General features: G+C 39.6%; 1 protein-coding gene across 2 annotated transcripts in view; it reads right to left on the bottom strand.

The window, feature by feature from the left end:
• Nucleotides 1-1,986: 1,986 nt before the first annotated feature.
• fbln2 (fibulin 2) overlaps nucleotides 1,987-18,024 on the bottom strand; it is an 80,205-nt gene continuing 64,167 nt past the window's right edge. For both annotated transcript variants that reach the window (XM_034083625.2, XM_034083626.2), the window contains exons 9-16: nucleotides 11,919-12,056; nucleotides 10,295-10,432; nucleotides 8,300-8,428; nucleotides 7,834-7,959; nucleotides 6,714-6,830; nucleotides 5,491-5,619; nucleotides 4,897-5,020; nucleotides 1,987-4,014 (exon numbers count right to left, since the gene is read on the bottom strand). In XM_034083625.2, the coding sequence (XP_033939516.1) occupies nucleotides 3,660-4,014; nucleotides 4,897-5,020; nucleotides 5,491-5,619; nucleotides 6,714-6,830; nucleotides 7,834-7,959; nucleotides 8,300-8,428; nucleotides 10,295-10,432; nucleotides 11,919-12,056 (1,256 nt within the window). In that variant the 3' untranslated portion in view covers nucleotides 1,987-3,659. The remainder of the gene's footprint in view (nucleotides 4,015-4,896; nucleotides 5,021-5,490; nucleotides 5,620-6,713; nucleotides 6,831-7,833; nucleotides 7,960-8,299; nucleotides 8,429-10,294; nucleotides 10,433-11,918; nucleotides 12,057-18,024) is intronic.

The raw sequence follows: 18,024 nt of genomic DNA, 5'->3' as shown, positions 1-18,024 counted from the left end.
AATTGTGTAATTAACAAGGATAAACTGATGTTTTTTAGTGGATGAGTAATGCAGATATCACTGTAATCATTTGACAGTGAGGGGAATACATCCGGTTTTATTATGAAAACCGGAAATACTGTTTTCACCCCGTGAGGATTGACACTAACTTTACATGGAAGCTGCCGCATGTACTAGTTATCCTGGCGAGACCTCAAATCATCTTCGTAATATCTATCAAACTATAGATCCTACCCATCCACTGGACGTAGATTACAAAAGTACAATATACACTTCTCGCTAGAAATCTAATCAAAAAGCATTGTAATGGCCAAACTATTGCACAGTTTAGGATTTTCCAGAGAGGGTTATTTGTGAATAAACGACCCTCCGGAGCGTTTGCAATCACGCATGTTGTTTCTTACACGACCACTAGAGGTGCTACACTTTAAAACGTGACTCTGGGTCGTATTAAGCTGCTGAACCATCGACCGATATGGTCGTTTTTTGTAGGAGGACAGGCTGGACTTTGTTATATAACAGCAGGTTGAGAATCATCTTCATCATGTTAAATATTTCATAAAGAATGTATATCTTCAATGACAGATGACAGGAAGTGTAGCGAGAATGTCGTTTTTTCATTACTGGATGTCATACTCTACCAGATTAGTCTCTTTGATTGTTTTGTTTAATCCAATGCTGTTATTGCAGGTAAATAAAGAAGTATAACAACATGCACTTCTGATCAGATCCATTTACTTTTACATTTAAATCAAGCACAAACATTATATATTATTCGTGTTCGGGAATTTTCTGTTTCAGGTTTGTCAATAAAATGCTGAAAAATGAAAGTTTACCAATCATTTATAAATGACATTTAAAAAAAAAAGCCACTTGTGGAGGATGCTAGCCTCAATCCACTGCCAGTCAAACTGAAGGGAATAAAACCAGACGCTGTCGCTGCAATAATGGACAATTTACCTGGTTTTAAAAAGTCTCCAGGAGGCAGACACAAGCAGGTGGACTTTGTTATATGACAGCAGGTTGTAAGTGTAATCCGTATGCAATATTTGGAAACTTCACGTCAAATATTTCAATAAGAATCTGTTTTCAGCGACAGGAAGTGTAGCAAGATTGTAGTTTTTTCATTACTGGATGTCATCCTCTGCCAGATTAGTCTAATATTATGTTTAATCCAATGCTGTTATTGCAGGTATATAAAGTCATGCAACAGTTTACGTGTTTACATGCTCTACAGATCCATTTACTTTTATATTTGAATCAAGCACAATACACTATATATTAATCTGTGTTCAGGAATTTTGATTCTGTTTTGGTTTGTCAACAACCTGCTGAAAAATAAAGCTTTACCAAACTATTATAACTGGCAGATGTTATTTTTTAGAAGTCAAAATAGTAGGCTTGGTTCAATAAAACACAAATGGCACCGTCTGTCCTGTTGAAGGCCTAGGCATCACAAAGGTCCTCTCTGTTTAGCTGATACAGGACACATCTTTTAAAAATGTGTTGGTTTCTTCTTTTCTAAGGTTTCATTGTTTGGTCGTCTTACATAATGCACTTAAAGGGGCCCTATTATGCTCAGGTTCATGCTGGGACATGTCTCCAGGCTTTAATGTTCAAAAGCTCTTTATTTTCCTCATACTGCCTGTGCTGCAGCACCTCTTTTCACCCTCTGTCTGAAACCAGAGCCCAGTCTGCTCTGATTGGTTAGCTGGCCGGCTCTGTTGTGATTGGTCAACCACTTAGAGATGTCCCGCCCCTTAGCATATCATGTACAATGTGTTGGAGCACTAGCCAATAGAAGAGAGTGAGTGTTATATAGTGATGTCACTATGTTCAAGAAGAACACAAAGGAGTCTAATGGAGGCTTTTCAGGCAGGGAGAGAGAAACTCCCTCTGGAGGAAACACATTTTAGACGTTGCACTAAAACCTATAGAACACACTACAGCAGAGGGAAAACCCCAAAAAGCACAATAAGTACAACAAAACATTTATTTCCGCTTTATTTGCATTGCATTTGATATTGAGGTAATAAAGTTACGGAAAGTAATCAGGTTACAACACTTTAATATGTTGATACCCAGATCAGGTTATTGATTACAAATGTTGTACAGGTATGTAGTAATTGTAGCAGAATACATTTTAAAGTAATGCATGGATTTAACCCTGAGATAATGATAACTTAGTCACATAGAGATGGATCCAGTAATACAGAAAGGAATGTGAAATATGAATATAATCATTTCAGTGCTGGGCTTTACCACATTACTGTATTTGCCCGTGTGAATTGCAATGAACTTTAACATATATTTAGTAGATGAATACTCAATTCTGATTGGCCTAATGGGACATTCCAAAGGTCTGAGAACAAACCGTTGCTCGGGAGGATGTTAGGAAACGAGCAACAATGCTTACTTTCTATTCTCCTTTATCCTTTACGATAGAAAAGAGAAATGCTGTCCAACAATGCCTCGCGACTGCAACATTCAGACGTTCATGGAAACAACCGACAGACGCAGTTGATTTAAGTTACGCGGCTTATCCAGCATTTTACAACTTATGACTTGCTAGAGCACATGTGTCAAACTCAAGGCCCGGGGGCCAAATCAGGCCCTTGGTGGATTTAATTTCGGCCCACAGGATAATTTGTAATTCCTATTAGATCTCGCCCGCCGGTATATTGCACGCACACCTTCACTCCATCCTGAGGGTCTCCTCCGCTCAGAGCCTGAGCCCAAACATTGATGACCTTGCACCCGAGATGAGACGCCAAGTATCTGAACTAGCATCCCAGAGCAGCACACTGAGTTCAATGGATGCTTCCTTCTGCACTTTCTCTCTCACGACAGCAGGGCATGTTTGGTTTCTCTTTGAGGGGAATAGTTTTGTTGAAGCTGTTGTTGGCCTGTGGAGAAATGTACTCATAAGAAATGACTCTGGAAAAGCTGCAGATAGAGCCATGAGAAATGAATGCAGCTGATTATTAAATGTTGGTTTTATAGGCAATCATTTAAGCTTAGTTAGTTCCAGGTTTAATATGTGCAATAAGTTCATTTCAATAAGTTCTGCAATAAACATTGAACCAGTCCGGCCCTCCACTAGCACCCATTTTTTAATTTTGGTGTTGAACCAAAAGGTGAAAGATGGACATTTCAAGCTATTTCACTGAAGTTTGATCTTTTGGGAGCATGTGTATGATACATGTATTTCGGGACGCTGAGTGCGAGCACGTTTTACTTACATTTTTTCATTTCAATTTCAACCATGGTAATGAAGACTATATTTGTCAAGGTAGTTTATAAAGCAACCGCATATAAACAAACGGGGCGAAGTATCTAGGTGCACTTTTATTAGTCCACTGTATGGAAAATTGTAGTTTTCCCACGACAAACGCACATCAATACCATCGAAATGGTGCTTCTTCTTCTTCATCATCATCATCATCATCATCATCATCATCATCATCATCATCATCATCATCATCATCATCGTCGTCATCATCATCATCGCTCAGTCAGATTCTCTCAGTGTTTGTTCCTAAATCCTCATGAATTCTCCTTCACATCTTTCCTTAACCCCATGACGTTTTTGAAGGAATAGTGGCGAGGAAAATCCTTTTTTTCCGGACAATTCACTCTGAGTCTGACTCCTTCATGTGTTACACAGCACCGGACGTGATGAAGACGTAGATCTTGGCGAGGAAGGTGCTGAGCGTGCCTTTCCTGAGCAGCTTCATCTCCACGTGGATCAGGAAGTCTTTGGGCTCTTTGACTTGTCGCTGCAGGAAGACGGCGCCCGTGTATCCGTTCAGTTTCCTGGTGCTGAAGAAGCCCTGCTCGTTTCCTCGGATGATGCTGATGGAGATGTGGTCTCCGGAGTAACTGGGCGACGGTCCGATCCGGAAGATCTGGGCGGGAATGATGATGTTGGTCTGGAAGCTGAGCTGATAGTATGTGATCCGGACCGGAGAGTTCTGACAGTCTAAGGAGTTACAGCTGATCCGATCACAGCGTCTGAAAATCACATTTCACACGTTCATAAGTTTGTCTTATTGGTAACAACAAGGCAAGGCAGTACACATTTACAGTAACACAATGTAAGCAGGATATTATATATGAATTGTGCAAGGAATGGATTATTATAGATAGATAGGTAGATAGATAAATAGATAGATAGAGGGATAGATAAACAGATAGATAGACGGATAGATAGATAGATAGACAGACAGATATATAAATAGATAGATATATAGACAGATAGATAGACAGATAGATAGACGGATAGATAGATAGATAGACAGATATATAAATAGATAGATAGATAGAGAGATAGACAGACAGATAGATAGACAGAAAGATAGACGGATATATAGATAGATAGATAGATAGATCGACAGATAGATAGACAGATATATAGATAGATATACATATAGATAGATAGACAGATAGACAGATAGATAGACAGACAGACAGATAGACAGAAAGATAGACGGATAGATAGTCAGATATATAGATAGATATACATATAGATAGACAGACAGATGGACAGATAGATAGATAGATAGATAGACAGAAAGATAGACGGATAGATACAGACAGATAGACATATAGATAGACAGATAGACAGATATACAGATAGATAGATAGATAGATAGACAGATAGACAGATAGACAGATAGATAGATAGACAGATAGACAGATAGACAGATAGATAGACAGGTAGACAGATAGATGGATAGATAGATAGACAGATAGACAGATAGACAGATAGATAGACAGGTAGACAGATAGATGGGTACTTTATTGATCCCAATTTGGGAAATATTTGCGTTGCAGCAGCAGAAAAAACAAGGCAAAGAGTAATTGAATATATATATATAGAATAACCTGACTCACGTGTCTGACACCTTGTTGTAGTTTTTGGGGCAGTGGAAGGAGAGACACCTGAATCCTCCCTGCAGGTTGAAGCAGCTCTGATCGTACGAGCAGTTGTGGTTTCCAGCCGTGCATTCATCAATATCTGCAGAAACATAAACATTAAGCTCAATTCAACTTTAACCCGATTTGATTTTTGAACAGTTCCTTTGAACTTTGAATGTAACACACATCAGCAGAAACAATCCCATTGCTCTCAAAGTCCTACTACATATTTGTAAAGACTTTCAAGCTTTTCAATTAGTGGCTTTAGTGAAATGACTGCAATCAATACCATGTTACAAAATCACGTGGATCCAAATTACAGGCCGGAGCCTAAACGCCAAACTATATGCTGCCGTTTCTTTTCATTAGTAACTATATTTCTTGAGGTTTTCTGTTTGTTGGAATGATGACTACTTCCATTCTGGAGAGGATCCCAGATACATGGATCCTGAGACTGAAGCTCAAGCCGGGGACCAGTAATATTTTTCTAACAATTATTAAAAACTAAAGAGTCTTCAGTTTTTCTATTTTAAAATGTCCGGTGTTAATCCGTGTTCTGTGAGGCCTCACCTTTGCAGGAGCGTTTGTTGGCAGACAGGGTGAATCCCTGAGGAGGACAGGCACACTGGTAGCTGCCCGCCACGTTCACACACCTGAAGGTACAGAGACTCCCGATGCTCTGAGAACACTCGTCTATATCTGTGAGAAAGAGAGGAGAGTGTCTGTTATGTGTTTGTGCCCTGATCAGGCGCTCCTAGTGTGATGTGTCATGTCTAGCTGTAGTTTCCTGTTATGGTTTTGTAGTCCTTATCGTTTCTCCTCCAGGTGTACCCATTTGTAATGAACCCAGGTGTGTCTTGTCTCGTCATTACCTCATGTATAAGTATTCTGCTTTCGCCTTTGTCTGGGGCTGATCCTGTCTGTGCAGTATGTGTTCTTGTCTGTCATTACTTTATATTTCCTTTGTTCAACCATGGTGGTAATTATTAATTAAATTCTTTTTTTGATTACTTCGGCTACTGTCTCCTTTATTATGTTGCCTTGACTCGACATTGAGCCTGCTATCAGTCAATGGTAACGTAATAGTGTCTATCAAAACTATTATTATATTTGTAAGGTGGGTACAAATTCGTGGATTCCTGTTTGCTGTATGTGGACAGTCCCAATATTCAACCATCACAACAAACAGTAAATGGGGCATTTTTAGCCAACAATGCTAATTTCCAGCTGTATTTATATGTAGAAATCTGTGTGTTGATTCATATTTGTATATATATATATATATATATATATATTTTGTATTCGGGATTGTGGCAAACGGTATTTCGATCTCTCCGTCTGTAGCTACACACAAACTGAAACATTGACAATAAAGTTGAATTTGACTTGTCCTCAGCTAGATGATAATAGACACCTTTTTAAAATCCCAATACATCGACAGCATTAGTTATAAAGAAAGGATGAAAGACAAGTAGATAGAAGCGAAAGGATAAAAGAGAACAATCAAATGCAAACAACACACGCTACTACATACATGTCACATATAGCACGTCACAATCACACGACAGAAAGGAGGGGTCCATGATCACAACATGTGACACACACACCATATCCAACGTGTACCTCTGACATATCATTGGCTTATAATAAAGTGGTTTTTACACATTAGAAATCTTTTCACAGTGAGACCTGGTGAATTTGAGGTAGTGTTCAGTAAATGTTCACAATCACTTATAATTGTCTCATCTCCACACACTCTCCCAGTCTCTACCTGGACCGTTAGTAGGAAATACCTTCACAGGTGTGTCCGTCGTCCTTCAGGTGGTAACCCTGGCGACAGTAGCACTGATATGATCCGTAGATGTTGGCGCACTCCTGGCTGCACGGTTTCTTGTCACATTCGTTTATATCTAAGCACAGGAAATAAAAGACACAATTATAAAATCCTTATTTCTGGGGCTGTGCATTGTGGAACGGCCACTTCGGCCATTTTGAAGGTGAAGGGAAACTGTTTTTAGTGATGACACAGGCTTAAAGAGGACACCTTTAACCCTCCTATTGTCTTCGTTTCCGCCCCCCCCCCTTACTTTGGTTTTCCCGGTCAAATTTGACCGATCCTGTTTTAACACAAAAAACATTAATGATCATCAAATTTCATTAAACACCCTTTCAAACTGTACATATTGTATCAGACTACTGGTGTACATGAACAACTGCAGTACATATACAAACAATAGACACTGGACATGTATTGCATGTGCCAGGTGTGATCCATGTGGGGGGAGGGGCACATAAGGGGGGGAATGTGTGTGTGTGTGTGTGTGTGTGTGTGTGTGTGTGTGTGTGTGTGTGTGTGTGTGTGTGTGTGTGTGTGTGTGTGTGTGTGTGTGTGTGTGTGTGTGTGTGTGAGTGAGTGAGTGAGTGAGTGAGTGAGTGAGTGAGTGAGTGAGTGAGTGAGTGAGTGAGTGAGTGAGTGAGTGAGTGAGTGAGTGAGTGAGTGCGTGAGTGAGTGAGTGAGTGAGTGAGTGAGTGAGTGAGTGAGTGAGTGAGTGAGTGAGTGAGTGCGTGAGTGAGTGAGTGAGTGAGTGAGTGAGAGAGAGATCCGATCCGGATGGTTACCAATTCCTTTTCTTTATGGCGGTCATGTTTGACCGGGAACACCATGGTGTTACAAAGTTGACTAAATCATCCAAAACTCAATGAAAGTGGAGATCAGCCATTGTACATGTTCAAATGTCTCCTGTGAAGGATATCATGAGGCCTTAATGCAATCAAATGTAAAACAAAAAGTTATGATTGATGAAAGTAGTAAATCGGTCAGATTTGACCCGAAGACAACACGAGGGTTAATCAATATATATATAATATAATCTCTTATATCTTTATGTCAGAGAAAATGAATGTCCGGCTAACCTTTACAGTTCTTGCCGTCCAAAGCCAGGGAGAAGCCCTCCGTGCAGGAGCAGTGGAACGAGCCGGGGGTGTTTTCACACGTCTGTCCACACAATCTGCCGGGGAAACGCCAGCACTCATTTATATCTGGAAGAGCAGGAGAGGCAAGGTACGTTTACTTATAAAGCACCTTTCAACACAAGGCGATGCAAGGTGCTTTACAAAAATGAAAGCCATTAAGAGCATTAAGAAATAGTGCAACAGAAACATATTATAAGACGGCATTTAAAAACACTAATTTCAAAGCAAAGATAATAAAACATAAAAGATGAGGGAGCTATTAGACCACAGACTGACACCTCGGGGACGATAAACACTCCAGAGCTCATTCAGAAACACAACTGGTGATGTGTGGAGAGACTTTTTCACCTTCAAAACAAGCTATGTTAGCGTGAACATGTACAGTTTGTGACGCAGGGACTCGTACCGGTGCAGAGTTTCCGCAGAGAGTCGTACTGATATCCCGTCTGACAGTCACAGGTGTAGCTGCCAGGAAGATTGTGACAAATCTGACCGAGTCCACAGCGGTTTGTCCCCATCTGACACTCGTCAAGGTCTACACAGGAGAGAGAAGGTCATCAGGGTTTGGTACGTACTGTAAAGGTTTCATTTCATTTGTTCCGTTCATGGTGTCCACAACTTAATGTATAACAATTACTTACAAAGCATGTCTCGATAACCACACCGTACCCGAAACGGAGCAGGGAGAAGAAGATAATCTGATATGACCTGCCGCTTTCTAGAAATAGATGGTCTGTCCTTCATGTTTTCTTATTCACAGCTAATCATAACAGTATCGTAGGAAAATAAGAGACACACAAAAACGTACAAAAATATACTTAGTTCCCACTTGACTGTTAACGGAAAGAAAAACCAACAAAACATCAAAACATCACATGAACAAGGAAGAGTGCCACACCCTCATCGAGTCCTACTGGAGTAGAAGGGGGAAGTGTGAATCTAATCTTCTACTGCCTGAATCTGCTTCATGGTTTCCACTTTCTTTGCTTCATTTGTCCTGTTTTTAATTCAGCCGGTGAACCTATATGTTCATAAAATAGTGTGTGTGAGCTTAACTGTGTGTGTTAAACTAAAACAGGGTTTTCTGTCAGCTCAGATTTTATTTCTGCTTTTTTAAACTGTAGTATGTGCTCATGCAACCCAGCCGAATTAGTGTTGATACTGCAAGGAGACGCATTGTGTGAAGAGAAATTGAAGATGTTGTTTAATTGTTGATATATTTATGATCCAGGTCAAGTATTCAGTTTCGGCGGCATTTCTAATAATGCAGCCGAACCGTGTATTACAATGCCGTTATGTGATGACTTTCAAAGAGAAAAGCAAGAACACTCTTTTAAGTATTATTTTTATTTATTATTTTAATCTTTTAAAATGTTTTCCGGATTTCATATAATATAAACACCAAATCCCAGCATGCATTGCGACTAAAACATCCAATCAGCGAGCTTAAACCATAGCTGAGGATCTTGGGTAATCACTCGAAATGCCTACGTCTGTTTCCAGTTATTTTAATTTTGAAATTCAGTTCCTGACGGACGCCAAAAAAGCCCGAGATTATGGAATTAAACCAATAAATAAAAGCAAGGATAATTGTGTGTTATTGGTGAGTAAATAACTGTGTTATTTTGAAAAGAATAACAAATTAGAAGGAAAAAAAGATTTAAAAAAAATACAGATTTCAGTATTCTGAGGCTCTGAGCCATTTCTTTTCCTCACAAGACGGCAACAAAAGTCTGAAATTATACGATTTAAAATAAAAGTAATAATTGTCTCCCACGACCCGACCGGAGAAAAAGACGTGCTGCAGGCACGAAACACATTACCAGTATAAATACATTGCTTTTAAAATCGTGCTGTGCAACACGAAACAAAGGGGAAAATCGTGATGGTGAACACGAGTCAATAGATTAAAAATCGTGTTGGTGAACACGAAATGCCGTGAGACTGGGTTGGCTCATGTGTTTCAGTGATGGTGTGTAGGCTGCTGCCTGGATGTGCTGAATGAAAGGCAGGTTTTACTGTCAAACCATTTCTGATCCTAAATATCTTTGTTTCTTCTTTCCTAAGGTCACATCGTTCTGCTGTCTTACCTAATAAGTAAAACACATCTTATTGATATTGCATTGCATTTGATATTGAGGTAATCCAAGAGTAAAGGAAAGTAATCAGATTACTTTCATATTGTGATAGTCAGATTAGGTTACTGATAACATTTCTTTACAGGTAACTATTGTAACCGAATATATTTTTACAGCACTAGCTTTACGAGCTGATATTCAGGCTCTTTCTCCTCTGATATGGGATTTTACAACTAAACATTTGAGAAGAAACTCTTCAGCCTCAATGCTCTCATCTCCATCTTTCTGACGTTGTGCTGCTGTGTTTCAGAGGAGCTTCTCACCGACACACGTGGCTCCATCAGAGCTGGCGCTGTACCCCGGGCTGCAGGAGATGGTCTTCTGCTGGCAGGAGAAGGATCCCACCGTGTTGATGCAGTTAAAACCAGAGCTGCACAACTCTCTGAGGCACTCATTGATGTCTAAAGAGACACACACAGAGAGAGACAGCCGAATAACTGATGTGTTTACTTACCGTCTTCCAGAACACACTTAGGTAAAAAACACCGTATTGATATCTATTAACGCTCATTCATTTAATTTACCATTTGATGCTGAGGTCATCCAAAAGCAGAGGTGAGAGAAGTACTCAGACCTTGTACTTCAGTAAAAGTAGAAGTACTCAGATCTTGTACTTGAGTAAAAGCAGAAGTACTCAGATCTTGTACTTGAGTAAAAGTAGAAGTACCCAGGTCTTGTACTTGAGTAAAAGTAGAAGTACTCAGATGTTGTACTTGAGTAAAAGTAGAAGGACTCAGATCTTGTACTTGAGTACAAGTAGAAGTACTCAGATCTTGTACTTGAGTAAAAGTAGAAGGACTCAGATCTTGTACTTGAGTAAAAGTAGAAGGACTCAGATCTTGTACTTGAGTACAAGTAGAAGTACTCAGATCTTGTACTTGAGTAAAAGTAGAAGTACCCAGGTATTGTACTTGAGTAGAAGTAGAAGTACTCAGATCTTGTTCTTGAGTAAAAGTAGAAGTACTCAGATCTTGTACTTGAGTACAAGTAGAAGTACTCAGATCTTGTACTTGAGTACAAGTAGAAGTATTCAGATCTTGTACTTGAGTACAAGTAGAAGTATTCAGATCTTGTACTTGAGTAAAAGTAGAAGTACTCAGGTCTTGTACTTGAGTGAAAGTAGAAGTACTCAGATCTTGTACTTGAGTGAAAGTAGAAGTACTCAGATCTTGTACTTGAGTAAAAGTAGAAGTACTCAGATCTTGTGCTTGAGTAGAAGTAGAAGTACTCAGATCTGGTTCTTGAGTAAAAGTAGAAGTACTCAGATCTTGTACTTGAGTAAAAGTAGAAGTACTCAGATCTTGTACTTGAGTAAAAGTAGAAGTACTCAGGTCTTGTACTTGAGTGAAAGTAGAAGTACTCAGATCTTGTCCTTGAGTAAAAGTAGAAGTACCAGAGTGTAGGAATACTCTGTTACAGTAAAAGTCCTGCATTCAAAATGTTCCTCAAGTGAAAGGAGAAAAGTATTCTCATCTAAATATAGTGAAAGACAGTGAAAGTAGTCGTTGTGCAGATTGGTCCATTTCAGAATAATATATATGATATGTTTTATAATGATTGATCATGAAAGTGTTCTCAAAGCTGGTGAAGGTGCAGCTAGTTTTTTTAATAAAAGTACAAGTATCTCAAAATTGTACTTAAGTAAATGTATTAGTTCCCACCTCTGTCCAACAGTAACGGAAAGCAAATATCATTTTTTATTTTATTTTTAAAAAACCTTCCCACTCTGGAAGTACTCATGGCCATACCTCCTGATATTACAACAGGAAAGAGGGATTTCATTTGTTAACTTTATACAACAACTAGAGTAAACATGATGAACTGTGGTTTTATTGGACTGATTCTTGTCACTGTGAGGTTACCATTCAAACAAAGACAGTTACTTACCGATACAGTTTCCATGGGAGTCCTGTGAGAATCCGGTGATGCACTTTGGTTTGTGATTACAGAGGAAGGAGCTGAGTGTGTTCTCACACACGAAGCCAACGCCACAGTTATGGGTTCCCAGAACACACTCGTTAATGTCTGAGAGTAAAAGAACAGAAAACAAACATTTCATTTTTACATAAATAGTCAAACACACTTTTAGTCAAATGTAAAAAGTTAAGGACCCAATTTCTAATACCCACTTTCACTCCGTTGGCCCGTTTGTGAGGAGGGTCCAACAGATTAACAATGTGTTGGAGCGCTAGCCAATAGAAGCGCAAGTGTTCAATAGTGGTGTCACTATGTTCAGGAAGTAAACAAGGGAGTCCAGTCGAGGCATTTGCACACAAACCTATAGAACACACTACAGGGGAGGGAGAGCCACCAAAAGAATAGAAAAATGCAATTTTGTAATTTAGTTTTTTATACTTTAAGGTCATATATTGTATACCCGTGTCTAATCTAGATAACTGTAGACTTGGGCATTTGATTGTAAAATAAACATCACATAGGAAAAGAGATTTGCAATAAAAATAAACGCCACTAGAACTTTCTGTAGTTTTATTACAATTAATAATTATTAGTGTTGTGCCCATTTGTATGTTTTGTTGTTGTTTTGTGAGCACTATGGTGCAATTAGGGTATTCAATAATAATAATAATAATAATTCATTACATTTTTATTGGAGCGCTTTTCAAGGCACTCAAAGCGCCTTACAATTACTACACATTACACATATTAGACAGGTAACAGTTATTATTTAGGTGACCTCAGGCTGTGTGAGCATACCGGTTTTTTTCAGCCAGAAAGCGCTGTTCTTGGGTTTTAAATACATGGTATTAATAGCAACTAGAGAATGCAATTCCTGAAGAAATTGCTAGTGGGAATGCTTTATGCTGAAAAGCTGACGCTAAACTGCTATGCTGAAATGTAATGTGTAAGAAGAAAGTGAAGAATTTAGATTAAAATGAAATGTGTAAGAAGAAAGTGAAGAATTTAGATTGAAATGATACATGAACACAGTGGGCTTGAATGTGTGATGAGAGAAGAAAAGAAGGTAAAAAGGCTTGGAAAAGCAGCAGAATATTTGAACTGCAAACTTCTGAACTAACTTGATGGCGAATGATCTGTCGCCATGGCAACGGCATTTGATGACACCCCATAATACGCTTAGATGCGTTGATGGCTGCATTGTTACCAAACCTGTGAAGTTTTGGGGCGTTTGGAGCAGTTTCACTGAAGTTATGAGAAAACCGTGTTTCATGGCGAGCATTGTGTTGCCATGGCAAAGGAATTTGAAGAAATCTCAAAACTGTCCCATAGATGTCTTCACGGCTGGACTGTTAGCACAAATGTGAAGTTTGAGCACTTTTGAAACATTTTCATAGGAGTTATAGCGACATCCTGTTTTATGGCGAGGGATGCGTTTCCATGGAAACGGCATATGGTGAGATCTCAGATTTGGCGTAGAGCTGTTGAGGCATGGACCGGTGATATACAAGTGAAGATTGGGGGACGATTGGACCATGTCGATTGGACTTACAGCCACATTGTGTTTCATGGCGAGTGGTCTGTCGCCATGGAACGGCATTTGATGACACCCCATACTACGCTTAGATGCGTTGATGGCTGCATCGTTATCAAACCTGTGAAGTTCTGGGCTGTTTGGAGTATTTTCACTGAAGTTATGAGAAAACCGTGTTTCAAGGCGAGCATTGTGTTGCCATGACAACGGCATTTGAAGAAATCTCAAAACTGTCCCGTAGATGTCTTCACGGCTGGACTGTTGGCACACTGCTATCTGAAGTCTGCTCTCTGAGCATGTCAGGTGGAGCGATGACATCATCGTGTTCCATTACACAGGTGTTTATAGTTGAGCTAACGAGCTCTCTAGAGTTCACAGGTTTCCATTGTTCTGAATGAGATGAACCTCTTACATGTGAACGTTTTGTGGAAGAACCGTAACAGATATCTGTGAAATTTCAAAACGTGAAGCATGTCAAGGAAGTTGAGTTTCTGAAGTGTTTTTGTGTAGTTTCGGGTTAATAATGTGGCCTTTTTGGCAGTTTAACTAAAGGTGTGCGGCTGCTACCGTGAGGAAATATCTGCCTGAAATTACAATGGGCTTCAATGGAGGAATGTTGAACGTTTTTGTCACTTCATGCCCTCAAGAGGCATTTTGTTGAATTATTTTTGCCTAATTATTTGTCATTTTTCAAGCTACGAGATATTTTCCTACGTTTATCATGAAAAATTATGTCCCAGGAATGTAGGGTTTGGGAATTATGGCAGTTTTGAAAAAATATATGAAGGCACATTTCAAGATTGCTTACCCTCTAGCTGTGACATCACGCACTCTAGTTAATGTTAAAATGTGAATAAAACCTCTAAAACAAGGTCTGAACAAATGTTAATATCTCTAAAAGTAAGAATCAGATTTAAAAGTTGTTTTACACGAATGTGAAAATGTCAGAAAGAGTTGTAACATTTTAAAGTTGGAATGAGGTTTCTGAGTGAAAGTATGAATGAACAGTTAGCAGTTGAAGTCGCATGAAGATTTGTTGAAGTCTGAAGATTTCCTCCATTGACTTCAATGTTAAAAATGTGAAGTATTATGGGATGTATCTCTGGAATTATGAAAGTTATGAATGAGAAAAGTAATAGCCATCGATTCTCGACCGAGCTGAACGTTTTGATGTTCGAACGGAGTTTCTGCGATGTTCAATGCAGGAGAAGAAGAGGGCCAAAATACCGGCGGAATAATAATAATAAAAATGTTGTCCGTAGAAGAACAGTTAGTTGGAATGCAGCATTCCCACTAAATAATGTCGTAATTGGAGAGTGCAGGCGTCTAACTAAAAGTCACATTTTCAATGCATGGTGATATTGAGTGACAATTGTCACCGCAATTAGTTTTAGTCCAGGTGGAAAAGTTAGGATCGTTTCTGTTTTAGCCAGACATGAGGGGATTAGATCCAAAAACTGGCTGCTGTATTTACACTTCCTACTTAAAGGTCCCCTATTATACTGTTTTTCATCAATATATATTATAGCTCTCCGATATATACAGAACCTGTCTCTGAAGTGTTTGGCTACAAACACCAAACAGATCATTGCAGCATTACCCATAATCCCCTCTGTTTCAGCCCTGTTTCCAAAGTGCTGATTCTCTGTCTGTTACTTTAGATGAAAATAAGGAGCCCCTCCCCACGCCCCTCTGAGAGACATTTGGTTACAAAGAACTCAATGGTGCTCAAGGAGGAGATTCAGGTGATAAGGGGGGGGGGGGGGGGTACCTTGGTTGGTGATTGGCTAACGGTTACACAAGCCAAAACATCATTATGACATCATAAAGTGGCCAAAATCTGATCAGCTCATTTTCAGACAGGTTTTTATAGAAATGGATCAGGACAAAAAGAGAGATAATCTTTGTTCCTGAAACTTTCAGAGTCTCTTTCCACAGAGGGGACACATGTTTATGTAGAAGAGACATGAAGAAGAGGGGACACATGTTGATGTAGAAGAGACATGAAGAAGAGGGGACACATGTTGATGTAGAAGAGACATGAAGAAGAGGGGACACATGTTGATGTAGAAGAGACATGAAGAAGAGGGGACACATGTTGATGTAGGAGAGACATGAAGAAGAGGGGACACATGTTGATGTAGAAGAGACATGAAGAAGAGGGGACACATGTTGATGTAGAAGAGACATGAAGAAGTGGATTTTGCATAATAGGTGACCTTGAGCCTGATTCAGCTGAGAGTGAGACAACAGACAGATTTCACTCCATCCCAGAGTCTATGTACTGCAGGTGGTTGGTTTGAAACTGGGTCTAAATGTGCTGTCAACTCTCATTCAGTACACCGTACAGTAGGTGGCACTGTGAGTCAAGCAAAGAATAAAGATGTGCAGAATCACAAAAACATCACAGTCAAAACTTTAGAAAGAAATTCCCCACCTATACAAATCTACATTTAACAGAAGTTGAACAAAACTTCCTTAATGACAGTTATTGAGTCTCACGTTCCCGGATGAGTCCTGAGCAGAAGGTGGGGCTTTCCTCTACCAATCATCATTAGAGGGAGGTGCTCCCAGCATCGCAGCACTGATCTCTCCTTTCTTTCATGGAGCTAATTAGTGTTCTCCCTGTTGGATGGTCGGCTAAATATTTCCTCTATTATCTTAGCTACATGTACATTGATTAGCCCTCCTCTGTGCAAAGTGCTTTACCGCCCGCACAGAACCTTCTCTGTGGATGATTATCTTGTCAAAAACTGAATCTGGGCATCTGCTGAAGCACAAACAACACGGCAGGGGCCAAAATCATGAGAATACATCGCAATGACTGAGCGAAAATAATGACTACAGTAGGAAGGAAGAAATTAAGAGAGAGTTTGTGTCTAATGCTGATGGCTTTCATCTAAATGAGGTGTCTAAATATAACCTGGTCCTGTTAAAGAGCAACTATCTGCCATCAATAATGCCAGGGCTGCAGTCGAATAGTCCGTTTAGCTTAGGAACCTTCCTAACGGAGTGAAATGACCCAGAAGTCCCTCAGTGGCAGCCATGATAAGAGCCGTTCGAATTCTCTAGATGATAGGAAAGGAGGTTTCAAACTTCCTTTATAACCTCCTTTAGCTTAAGAACCACTGGACCTCCCTAACCGAAAGGAGAGGAGAAAGTGCTGCCCCACAATGCATTGCAGCCGCAGCATTTGCCGTCACACAACAGTCGGCCGTTCACGGAAACAACCGATTATGACAGAGAAATGATATCATGAAAGTTACGGTGCCTATTAAGCTTTTTAAAACGTATGTGGTAAGTTGCCAAAGTGCTTTGTTTTGAACGTTCATCAGTATTATAATCAAAAAGAGAAATATGAACGTTAGTTTTTACTGAAATGATCAAATAAAGTCAACATCTCACAGTCTTTACTGAGCTGTGTGGAGTTTTTTCAACTTTTAAAAGATGTTTGAATGGTGATATACACAGTGATAGATGTTAAGGACTAACGTTTATAATAAATACATTTGTATTGATTTTAAGATATTTTCATACAATCAAACGTATTGGGATCATTTGTATTAATGTGGACCGGAGGGAGAGGGTGACGACGAGCATAAGTTTCACTTTCCTTTTTTATTTCAATTCCAACTTTGGTCATGAAGAATATGTTTCTCTGTTGTCCACGTTCATAAAGCATAAAGCAGCAGCATCAGAGCACGGTGCAGAGTCTCTAGATGAGTTCACAGTAGTCCCTCGTTCTTATTAAACATCCATGTTGTAGTCCGCTATAGAAAACTGTAGTTTCCATAGTTTCCCCACAGCAGCAGACGCACATTCATGACTTCCGCTGGCGCATCATAAACACGTCGGATAGTGAAAGTGCAGTCGGATTCTCTAAAGTATCGCAGTCTCTTCTTCTAAGTCCTTTGGAATTCTCATATCCACTATCCCTTAACCCCGTGACGTTTCACACAGAGGTCAAGGAATAGGAGATAGGGTTAGAATTTAGGAGCTGATTTTTGGACTATTCGACTGCAGCCCAGGACTCTCCACTAGCCTCACCACCACCTGTAAGTAATGGGAACAGTGATGCATTGTGGGACATTGCGGCCATCTTTGTAGGACAGCGTCTCTAAAGAAACAGGAGCAGCTGTCAATATAAATCCGCTTTCCAGGTAATCTGTCAGCGGTTTTGCGTCCAATATGCACTTACAAAGAGAAGCTCCGCGCAGAAACAGAGGAGTGTTATATAAACAAATAAAGTTGTTTAGTGACGTCCCTATTTCAAATAAGAGACGAATGGACCGATCGCTGTTACTGATGTCGGTCCTCTGGTGTTTTCAGATAGGGTCTACATTGGAATTTTACAAACGATGGATACAGGACCTTCAAATGTAAAGGACAATAATCCAGACTGAGTAATGTTATGCTAACTAAATGCTAACAAAATGACGATTTATCATGCATAATTGTTCTACCGGTGTATTTATGTATACTGAGATAATAATGTTTTGAATCTTATTCCCTGTCTAGTATGTTTACTGTAGTTCAGCAGTA

Source organism: Pseudochaenichthys georgianus, chromosome 5, assembly GCF_902827115.2.
Source record: "Pseudochaenichthys georgianus chromosome 5, fPseGeo1.2, whole genome shotgun sequence".
NCBI lineage: Eukaryota > Metazoa > Chordata > Actinopteri > Perciformes > Channichthyidae > Pseudochaenichthys > Pseudochaenichthys georgianus.
Note: the sequence above shows the minus strand (reverse complement) of the source record. Positions and strands in the feature narration are given on the sequence as shown.